The sequence below is a fragment of the Dermacentor silvarum genome, chromosome 9, assembly GCF_013339745.2.
Source record: "Dermacentor silvarum isolate Dsil-2018 chromosome 9, BIME_Dsil_1.4, whole genome shotgun sequence".
Taxonomy (NCBI): Eukaryota; Metazoa; Arthropoda; class Arachnida; order Ixodida; family Ixodidae; genus Dermacentor; species Dermacentor silvarum.
Genome location: NC_051162.1, coordinates 159,855,746 through 159,867,474, shown reverse-complemented (window position 1 = coordinate 159,867,474; position 11,729 = coordinate 159,855,746). Strand labels below are relative to the sequence as shown.

General features: G+C 44.6%; 1 protein-coding gene across 1 annotated transcript; it reads right to left on the bottom strand.

Annotated features, from left to right (window-relative positions):
- Positions 1 to 1,507: 1,507 nt before the first annotated feature.
- LOC119464591 (39S ribosomal protein L23, mitochondrial) lies at positions 1,508 to 11,385 on the bottom strand. Its single transcript, XM_037725618.2, has 5 exons — positions 11,351 to 11,385; positions 9,553 to 9,675; positions 8,094 to 8,176; positions 5,296 to 5,369; positions 1,508 to 1,742 (listed from the first exon to the last, which is right to left on the bottom strand). Exons 1-5 carry the CDS (start codon positions 11,362 to 11,364, stop codon positions 1,578 to 1,580), a joined length of 459 nt encoding a protein of 152 aa, XP_037581546.1. The 5' UTR covers positions 11,365 to 11,385; the 3' UTR covers positions 1,508 to 1,577.
- Positions 11,386 to 11,729: the final 344 nt, after the last annotated feature.

Genomic DNA, 11,729 nt, shown 5'->3' with positions numbered 1-11,729 from the left:
GAACATGCAAAAGCGCTTTCAGAGCTAATTAAGCTATGTCCAAACGGCGCAAGCAGCGTATATGGTGCTTGTTCTAAAAGCGGGGCTAAATAAGTATTCCAAGCTATCCCAGCTTTCCGATTATGAATTCAGTCAGGATTAGTGTGTTTTGCTCTTTGTTATTTATTCGGCAAATATTTTGAAGCTGTGGCTTGTCAGTTTTTGACTCGGTGCAGTTCCTTGGTGCGGCCACTATCTCATTATTTTCTGCCTATTCGCTCGCGGGTGTGCTCAATTCCGATATATTTGTTCTTGCTGCGCACAATGCTTGAAACGTAGCTGTTTTGTACATTGTAATACCTTGTAGCAAATATATATTACAGCTAGTAACTCGCTTGCTCTTGTGGACCGTCACGAAACATTCAGCTTCGACCATTCGTGCACCATAGGTGTAGTCCGTCCTTTATTGTGCATATACAGTGCGCATATATTCAAGTGTGCGCCCATTCACTTATTCTTGATACGTCGGCGATAGAGTGGGCGTAAGTTTTCTTGCCATTTGGGACAGATGTGTATAGATAATGTGCGCGAAACTTACTATGACAGGAAGCGGCGCTACTCCCTTTGTCATTGTTTAACGAGTGGTACTCACTCTTGCCGACGTTCTGGGGATGAAGCCCTTTCTTTGAAGGTTAGCGATACAAGGCTGGCGGATGAGCAAATTTCTGTATCCTCGAGGAAAGCCGTACATCACGAAGTGCCGGTAACACTTTCGGACAGTTGCAGCAGCGGTCCGCGAACTTGGCCACACAGATTCATTCTATTCCTTAACATGCCAGTCACTATTTTTGCAGCCGACTACTGCACACGTCTTCAATCCACATGATCCAATCTAGCATGATTGGAGCACAATGTGTTAGCGAAAACTCAGTTGCATTTCTGACAGCTGATCGCAAAGAAGCAAGGAAGCGGTAATGGTTTCGTATGCGTGCGCGGTCGCTGAGGAGCCATGCTGAGGAGAGATATGGCGCGCCGCCGTGAGTGCCATCTCATTTCTCTAAAACAAACTGCTCCGCGAAAAGGGTCAATACACTCGTGTAGGGGCAGCACCCTTCTTTCACAATTTTGACGAGGTGCGGCCCTTACATGTGACCGATCTTTTTAGTGAAAATGGCGCCGGCGCAGCCAGCGACTTGTGCACAGCCCGGATCCCCGGGTGTACCATTGCATCAGAGGTCAATGCACAGCTCTCGCCATCTAGTAGTGCCACTCGGAAGTACGCAGCACGCGAAAATTCACCGATGCGTGCGTGCTGCATCGGGGCACCGAACGCAATTGCTTCTCTGTTGAAAATTTTTCTTTTCCAAATGTTGGGCTGCCAAGTTTGGGTCCTTACATGAGTCTATACGGTATGTGCCATCTGGAAGCCTCGCAGTGCGTTTTGGACACCACCTACTTCTAGGCCCCGATGACTGTACGTGGATAGTGGTCCTAACAAAAAAAAAAGCCACCAAAGGTTCACACGTAGTTCAACAAAAAAAAGATGTATTCTAAAACCTGCTATAGTACAACTGCAACGACCGTGACAGAGTCGTCGGTCAGATGCCGAACCAGTTGGGCAAGCCCTCCCTATGTGGGTCCTTGCGGAGGTACACCTTCTGCATCTTTTCAGCCTCCTCCATCTGCTTTGAGAGGGCCTTCTCCTTTTCAATGCTTGCTACCTTGTCGAAGAGGTCTGGGTAGGTGAACGTCTCTCCCTTGGGCTGTGCAGTGGGCAAAGAAGAGGTACGGGGATTACTCGCACCAAAATTTCAGCTTTGATCCCGGAATGATATCGTCACATACACATTGCTTCACTTTTCTTACGTAATTTTAAAGTATCTGACCCTCTGCTGGGTTAACTTATGCCCAGAAAGACGAGCAGGACGATTGCAACGAGCGCCGCCGTCGGTCGTTGAATGTGAACCGATGGGTTGGGAGCATAGGCTATTTACGCATGTCTACAACCGCACATTCCGGAGCTGGTGCTCGTGTAAATTCGATAATGCACAACGTTATTCATGTTGCATGCTCTGTCTGATTAGGCAGGACTCTTCAGCTATAGAACAGGTGACAACATTAAGAAGAAGCTTTAGCTCAAGCCCAACTCTGATGCCGCCTATTCAAGTACGTAGCACAAAAATTGTTCCTCTCATTGTAACGTGAAAAAGCTCGAGCACCAAATAACCTTGATTTTCTATCGTGTTCTTGCGGTCGCATTTTCACACGTAACTGTGCATGTCGAACGCGATTCCACAGGCCACTTTGCCATTCATCTGGAATGTTATGTGAGGTGGTCACTTTTTTTTCCTAGACCGAGGTCTTCACCTTTGTGCGGTGATTTTCCTTCTGTATGCTCGTAAATATAATGACTGCGCACGTTTAGGGGTGAAACTGCCTCAAAGTCACTATATCTAGGTAAGTATTGCATACGACAGCTATTGCAATGTAGTACTCAGAACACAACATATACTACAGGCAAATATATGAAGTCAATTAGAATAATCTCTTTTATGTGTCAGCGTTTCACGCGCCTTCTCTTCGTTTCAGACAAATATTTTGGGGGGACTTTCTATATTTTCCTCATCAGCTAGCGTGTACGAAAAATGGCTCGGAGCAAAGTACTCTTTGTCATTAAAAAATACATATATACTAATATTCTTATTGACCATTTGTCATTTTTTCTGTCTCCTTCTTAGTAGGGTTTCTTGCTTTGCGCCACAGTACGTCGGATTAGTTACGCAACAACTCGGGGCCGGGGGAAGCACACCGTTCTGCCAAACACATCGCACCTCACCGTGTGGTGGGAAAGCAAGGTCCGAGTTAATGGCATACTAGCCTAGGAACTAGGAGGAAGCGAGGGCAAGTTCTTTGAGCACTTCAAAAGCACTTCCACAGTCACCTGTGAACAAAAGTGGGCACCCAGGAATTTTCTGGAATCTTACGTTATCTGCAATTCGCCTGGGCACAATGGCACAATAGCCTAACCTGCTGGCTACCTGGCAGGCACTTCAAGATTTGTCGTGCACGCCGCTTTGTTTCTCTCTGTTTTTTTTTTTTTTTTTGTTCCAGCAACCACAATTGAGTGGGCTCCCTTAGGACCACGTTGAAGGCATGGTTGTAGACACGTCGGGTAGGCGTGGCGACTGCAGTGAGCCAAACACTCAAACCTCGAGAAACAACCCATCCATGTTTTGCCTGCTTTCTAATGCTTAGTGGCGCCACAATTGACAAATGCTGGAACTGACATGAAACAGCTTGGTATTTTTTGCACACATGGCACCATCGCCAAAAGATGCCTGCGAGATTTATTATTTATTGGAAATCTTTTGCTTCGAGCACTGCTTTGTAAAAATCGTGAGTGCTAGTAATAACAGGACACTGTATGGCTCTACTAATTTGCAACAATCGTTGTGAATTAGCGTGCTCATGAAAAAAATGTCAATTTGCACAGACCTGGCCAGCAGGAAAATTAGCTGAAGTCACTGCTCCCCTGTAGATTCGCTAATAAACATAAGACAATTTTCTCTTCATAGAATCGGAGAGAAGGGTTGCTGCTTACTTCTTCGGGAATGCATCACCAAGTATAGCCATAAATTACCAATTTGGAGTCATAACTCATGAACTAATCACCGGAACACAAAGTAACTTCGCATACATAAGTACACTGTAGCCTAGAACACCACTAAAAGTTGTTGTTCTACATTGAAAAGGAAGAAAACATATTCATTCATAAACATTTATTGTGTTGCCCATTTTTAATGGAGCCTATATAAGTTTCTAATTGCTTTACACACAATATCTCTTCACAGAAACGCTGCATGACATTTCATCTAAAGGCACAGCAAACTGCATTTTGTTATGTTCAACAGTTTTGCCGCAAACGCAGTACAATGTAGGCTAGTACAACAAGAACACAGTTTTTTGCTCCTACTGTTTCTATTGCTGTCAGATAACGCTTCACGTTAGGCAATCTACTAGGCGTCATTGGAAAGCGTAGAAAGTAAACTTTCTAATGCAATATGGTTCACATCTGTCCAATGCACGCAGAAAGCACAGTGCGTCCACGAACAATGTCTAAAATGCATCATCAGTGCTGCTTATTAATACATGTGGTTCACAGAGACTGTTTGGTTAGCAACAACACCACACAACAGAGCTGCTTAATTAATAAATGTGGTTCACAGAGACCGTTTGAATAGCAACACCACTGCACAAATGGGCAGTTTTCTAATTTACAGTAATTGTACATGGAGGGCAAGGTTGCAATAGCAGTGGCCGCTGAAACTGGGCAATGGAACTGCAAGTGCTTTTGATGGCGTGCTTGAGGTTGCCTATGTATCTTAAATACAGTTGAATCTCATTACAATAACGTCGCATCCAACAGAAAAACACCTTCGTTATATCTGGTATTTATAAAGCATATATGTATTCATTACATGCTAATATTGGCAAGAAAGTGTTGCATGTTTGTTTTGTTCTTATTCCTTATATCGTTATATCAGTATTCATTGTATTGTCTCGCATACTTGCTTATCGTCTTCCAGTCACTGTTTTTTCCTGGCTAATAAGTGCTACTAAGTTATCGCTAAGCGCGAGGTGCACCTTCCAGTATCGAAAGTTTCTGTAATGTTGTCACTATTTCTACTGCGAAAGAATCTTTGTCTAATCAGATCGCATACATGAAGTGAGTAATGGTTTTACACCCTAGAACACCAGTGACTGCACTGGAATGTACGACAAGTCATGCATAAACAGCCAACGCATTTGACCCGTAGATTAGATCTCGACGACCAACAACTGCGCTCACCGCTATCATCGTGCTTTAAGTGTTACTCGTTTTTCTGGGCACAAGTTTGCCTTATAAAGCATTAAATTTGTCACCAACAGTTTTGCTACTGTGTGGTTGTTCACCCTCGCTAAAACGCAATAATATAAACATTCGAATGTAACGATAGCACTTCACTAGGCATTTCACAATGTACACCATAATCCATAGGGCACGAAATGCACATAATGGCAGCCAATTCTTCATTCCTTCATCGTCATGTGGCAGATGAATTGACAAAGGCTCTGAACATTACATGAACTTTAAGCTCTATCCATTGGATAGCTTCACCCAAATGTTGTCGTATCAACAGGAAAAACTACACAAGTCAACTGTGTTCCTGTCGACTCATGGTCAAGCAAAAATATATTTGGCTTCTTGCCCTTGTGCCTTTCCTGGCACTGCACGTTTACAACTGAAGTCACAAACGAATACTGCACGAAACTCACCAATGTCACGAATGCAACCCGAAAGTCGTCTTCCTTGACTAGGTAGCTCTTTCCCTCTGCCTTTCTTATTTTCCCTGGAAAAGTAAAAAGAACACACGAGCAGACCTGCCAGTCTTAAATTTTGAACAATACTACAGTCAAGGACATTGAAGTTTGGTGAAAAGTAACAAAAATTACGTTATTACTCAACTAGTTGATTGCCTAACAAGAAAGAAAGCCAGAGACTCCGTGTTACAAGGACGCTGAACAAAAATAGTATATTCGTGAATTCAAGGTACATCATTCACATGAAGGTACATTATCCACATCATCGAAATGCTGCACTGTACCGGTTATCTTGGAGGCCACGCCCTGCAGTGAACAGCTGCCCTCGGCAAGTCAGGGGGCTACTACACAGAGAGGGCACAACCCTCTCGCTAATAGAGCTGTGTGCAATGTGAAGCATTAACACCAGCAAGTTCTTCTGCAGAAAAGTTGAATAAACTGGTCAAACTTAATTTCTTCTCATGTTCAAATGCAATGTAATCATTCTTTTACTATTACTGGTTGAGTAACGTTTAGAATTGTGGACAGCGTGCAAGACACCATAAGGAACTGGTTCGATACTTTTGGAGTGACAGCAAAAGTCTTTTCCCATGCTTGCTACGCGTTTCATGCTACGTCGGAGCTATCACATAAATTTTATCTAACATTCGCCTTCAGAGTCTCCCGCAAGAGCGTAGAACTCCTGAACTGCTAAACTTCGAATTAAACTTGGAGTTTAACGTCCCAAAACTGCCCCCCCCCCCCCCCCCCCCGGCTTATGAGGGACGTCACAGCTGAGATCTCCGGAATAATTTTGACCAGCTGAGGTTCTTTTACATTCACATTAATCTAATGGCGTCCTCGATAATTTGCACCGGTGCGCCCGTTCGTCCTCGATAAATCGCCCCAGTTCGCATCCTCCGTCCTCGATAAATAGGGCGCAATCTGTCGGGGCAGCTTTTTTGTTGCCCCGAGGTGCACCAGAAAAATCGGCGGAGCGCCGCTGTACAATCCCAGCAGGCATTGCATGTCGTGCGCGTTGCAGACGATGCAGAGCAACTGGTATGGCGACGGCAAGGAAAGTAGCGAGCCTTCAGTTTTTTGAAGCCGTTTTTTTTTTTTTTTTCGAGTTCGCCTGACGACAGCGAGGGCGAAATCTTGATAAAGTTGGCTACCAGCAGAGGCGGTAATGAAATGCCAAAAGCGTGCAATTTGGTAGGAGGAGTCGTCACGTTGTTCAACGACAGCGACTTGAGAAACTATAATTTTTTATAGCGCCGAATTCATTTTGATTGCAAGGTGGTGCTGTTTATTCCAGTTACAAAAACACTTTCGAGTGTCAAGGGAGGTGGTTTGTTATAACATTATAGCAGAGTACGAAAGCTCTCAATTCTCTCCAAAGCAAGCTGGACGAGGACGATATGTGCCCGGAAAAAAGAACATGTGGCGTCGTTCTTGTGGTGAGTGTTTTGCTACAGATATTTTTAATAGGGTCTATGCAATAAGCAGCGCAATCTCGTGCAGGCTTGCTGGAACTAAACCTTCTGAAAGGGCCGTTGCCATGCTGTTTGGCATGGCATGGGATCATCGAACGGGTTGCTTCCTTTCTGGAAAGTATCAGCAGGAGAACAATATGTTTTCCATTAACTGCAGAGGAAATAGCTGTCCTCGAGCATGATTTCGGGCAGGCAATAAAATATATATATATTTTTTTATCAGTTAACGGCAAAATATATTGTTATCCACTAATATAAGCGGATTTATTGGACATGTAATTTTTGTGTATGCATGGTGTCCCAGCTAACGTTAGCCAAGCTCTTAAAAATAAAATATAGGATATACGAGGACGCAACTGATAGTATTCTGACAGCAGCGACGTACCCCACCAGGATGACTTTTTTCATAATTGAACTATCGGTAATTAGATGAGATTAATTAACGAACCTTTTAATTATTATATTGAGGGTGCGAATTTTGATAGAAAAGTAAAAATTGTGTTTCAAAACACACGATTTCACTGCTTTCTGCGAGCTATGTCTCGTGTAATTCTTTTTTATACAGAAAATGTGCGAAATATGAAAATAGTTTCATGATTACGCATCTGCACGCTGCGACATGAGCTGTCCCAAGCGTTACATATATGGTTTAATTACCATATACAAACATGACAATGTGAATATGCCTTCATTCAGTGGTTAATGACTTATCGGCCATTAGTTCGTCAAGTTGTAACTTCGTCATCACAGCGGAATATTTCTTGTCATGAATTATTAGCTCTAGGGACGAGTTCATCGCAGCGCAGAGACAGCAGAACCAAACTGACAGCTTGCTTAGTTATGCACACAGTTCAAACTACATGCGTTACGCAAGATGGCACTAGCAGTGCGCACCGGCGCAGTGCATTTTTATCGTGATATATTTGCATTCGCCCCTCCACACCCTTGGGGCGCTGTGCTCCGAACTGGTTTTGGGGTGACTCCGGGGCGCACTTAGCGAGGATGCTACAAGTGCATAAGCGTTCTTGCATTTAGTCCCCTACAAAATGCAGCTGCCGTGGCCAGGAGTCTAATCCCTCGACCTCGTCTGAGCTACACAGCTACTAACGAGTCCAGCACGAACAGATGAATTTTGAAGAAATGCCAGCTGGAGCTAATGTCAGCAAATTGAAAGAAATTAACCGCACGATGAATGACAGAATTGGGAACACTCAATGCACACCTCTTCGTAGACCCCGCACCACGACACGCCAACTACAGCGCAGTGCGTCACCTCACCTTGCATTATGGCCGTCCTCACGTCTGCCACGGGCACCTTGTAGATCTTCTCCAGGTAGTTCTTGACATCATATTTTGTCATCCTGCAATTCATGCGTGCATGTCTTGATTTGTGATCAAGCATTAAACGAGCACCCGTACAAGCTGACAGGCAGGAAGTGAGCGACATATTTGACGCTTCCAGACATTTGCTAGTGCATTGAAAATAATGTGATCTTCAGTTACCATTACAAAGGTGAAGTGGAAGGATGTGATGACCGCAGCCAGTGAGAGACGAGCAGTGACTAGCCTTTCTTATTGTCGGCTCGTTCTAGGTCCGTATGTGCCCCCCCCCCCCCCCCCTGTCACCTGCACAGCTCTGCACTGGTTGGTGTTCTGAGTTGTGCTCGCCTTGGACCCACTGCTCCACATGGGTAAGGGCATTGCCAATGCTGCTGCTACATAAATCTTAATTGGTACAAAATTTCAGTCGTCGTGATACACGCCTCCAAATTTGCAAAATCTGCTAATCTCAACAAAGCAGCCAATCATTTTATGTGACACATCATTTTTTTTGGAAGGAAGTTTCCCGGTATTTCTTTGCAAAACCATTCCTTTCATCAGACATCTATTCATAGTATCGCTAGGTTATGCCTCTACAACAGTTTTTTTTTTCCAATTCTTTATCGCCAGGCAATGCCTTTATCACCCATTTCTATTATATCTCACATGCTGGCCATCCAAACACCGTGGTGCCACCATGTTCGTGCACTTTTACATTTCAACAGTTGTTTTTTTGCACGCACTGCTTGCGACTGGAGTGACCTTCCCGGCCATATCACTCTCACCACCAACAGCCCCTTCAAATATGCTCTCCAAGATGCCGACGCTTCAGGTCATACCTGATGCCCTTACTTCTGCCATTTTATGTTACACACCCCTTATGTAAAGTTTCCAATAAGGGACCCCTATGAGGTATTATCTATAATTAAATACATTTTTCCATCTCATGCAAAAATTCTGTTGAAAACAAAAAATACTCATTGCACCATCTGGTTCGTTATCTGAACATACTCTTCATTACTGCTTTTAATTATGAGGCATTGTACTGGCACGTACAGTGCAGTCCACTGTTTAAAGTCAACACCTCACTGAGCGGCTCTCGTTTTGCTGACACTCGAGCCATAAGTACAGCCTGAACCTATGCTAATGCACTGCACAGGCGTGTAAAAGACAAGTACTAGCGCCACAACCTACAAGTCATCTGCTACAAAGCTGGTCACTTCCACACTTGCAAAGGGCAAAAATTTGCATGCGCTCTACACTCATGCATTCCCTTTAACAGTGGGCTCCACTGTACGACTGTATAAACAGACCCATAAGGGGTTTGTACAGCTCTTGTGTTGTTTAGTGTTGCTCTCTGTTCTCCGTACATGGCTACGTTATCCTCAGACAGCTGTAAACGTACTACAGTACTCACTGGACAGGTATGACAAACTTGACCTCATTGGGAGGAAGCGGCTTTTCATGCTTCACCAGCTTCATCCAGAAGTTTGGCAAGAAGATCCGCAGCTGCGGATTGCCCTTGACGTACAGCGGGTATCTGCGGAGCAGACAATGTAAAAGGCCAACGGTGAGCCAGACATGGCGAGATACTATGATTCTGTTTCACCAACTCTGAGCAGCGCAGCAAAGGTTAGGGCCCGTGTCAACCAGTCTCCACGTTCCAGAGAATGGAAGAGAGCTCGCCGATTGTGCCCACTAGTACATCAGTGAAGCTTCCATTAAGTCGTCATTGAGGGAAGCGCAATCAGACATGAACAGTGGAGCAGCCTTTCTCCTGGTTTTCTTCGAAATGATTGACACGAACCATAATTTTCTCCTTACTGCATGGAGTGGGTGAGCTGGAGCATATGTGCGCTTTGTGTAGTCTGCCAAAATGATTCACTGAGGTCATCTCTTGATGTAGCTGAAGTGTTAGCTGGCACAGGTTGGCTCATAGTGTTCAGCCACAAATGACAGGCCAACACAATGACACATGTCAAGGTACACAGCTGTCACATATCACTTGTTTTCACAGAGCTTTTGTTAAGCATGCAAATGATTAAACATGCACATGCCGAACACTTTGAAGAACGGCACTAGCACAATGTACAGGTCGGCTATACAGTCGCTCATTCCGTCTCACAAAGTGTACTGAAAAAAAAAAAAAAAATAGTGGCTTCTTTCACCAAATGCTTCTTGAATTCACAGTAAATAAAGGCTTTCTTTTTAGCGGAACGTGCTTAGTCCGCTTCGTTGCATGTGGTACGGTGCGCGATATTTACAACGAAATGACCTATATAACGAATAATTAGGGAGGTTTCAAGCGCTTCGTTATAAAGGGTTTGACTCCCTCCACTTCCTTCCAGCATGAACCTGATAGTTGATCCCGGATGCTAACCTTATAAGGTGCGCCTTTTATTCGCGATCTAGTTACTTCAACCAAAAGAAAAAGCCTGACGGAGTGCTATTATTTATAACTATTTATAACTATAACACACTACGTCGGTTTTCTCATGGCCTGCGGAGGCTGAAATGTGTCGATCATGTCAAGGTACAACTTAAACGGCTAAAATAATGTACTGCAGTGCAGACGCGCCTCAAGTATAAAATACGCTCATATCCCGTTCAAGTTTCATTTCAAGTTGCCGCTAGTTATCCAATTTGGTTTAACGCTGTCGGGTCCGGGCATAGGTCCGGGACACTAAAAATGCCGTTCGTTTAACAGCGCAAACCCGCTCGTTGCTAGTAACGCTTATGTCGTATAGCAGCTATATACTACGTTGCCCTCAGTTGTACAGTTAAGAAATAAAGCTGCAGAGCCGCATAGCTGGTTGACAGTGGTTATTTTCGCTTTCGTGAAGCAAGCGCGCTCCGGCGATGTAGTCCTGCAAATGCTGATACCACTGCCGGCGCAGGCTTATTTGTGTGCCGTGCGGGGACAACACAGATCGAGCACTTCATTAGATTAGTGCAGAAAACTGGCCTCGCGTTACAGATACCGCAAATATGTGCACATCAGCTCGAAAGTGCAAACCACACCGTGGTGCAAACTTTCAGAGCGCGGAGAGCGAGCCCCGCGGTTATCGTTCGAGAGACAACTGAGCTCGAAAGACATGAATTCGGGTTAACGTGTAACCGGACAGTGCTATTAAATTCAACGCTCTGGCTTCGTCACTTAGGCTCGGCAATTACAAGCTCATATTTACGGCCGGGCAGAGAAACACGCTACTTACACGCGGGACGACATCTTGAAACGCGGCTAGCGCCCCCTGAATACACCGAACCAACGCGCAGAAACCAGTTTCGGTTTCGTAGTAGGTGAGACACCAAAAAACCCGGCAGATCTGTGCTAACTCGCGTAATCGCGACCAAAATTTCAGCGAAGCAGCTGGAGTTTAGAACAGCAAGGACCACTGAGTCCTGCAAGGTCCTTTTTTACGGTACCCGTAGAACTTTATCGCAGCTCTCATGAATATTCCTCAAAAGGAAAGAACTTCGTCCGAGGGATATCGCAACAACGTCCTAAGATCCGTGCACCGCCTCGGAGAAATATAGGACATCTACAGGGATATCCTACCAAGGACGCCTCAAAAGGACATTGCATGGACCTTT

Excerpts from the sequence above, each read along its gene's own strand:
- LOC119464591 (XM_037725618.2), bottom strand. Across the intron at positions 8,177-9,552 it reads AAGTTTGTCATACCTGTCCA|GATGACAAAATATGATGTCA; the intron begins GTGAGTACTGTA and ends CATGAATTGCAG. Across the intron at positions 5,370-8,093 it reads GAGGACGGCCATAATGCAAG|GGAAAATAAGAAAGGCAGAG; the intron begins GTGAGGTGACGC and ends TTACTTTTCCAG.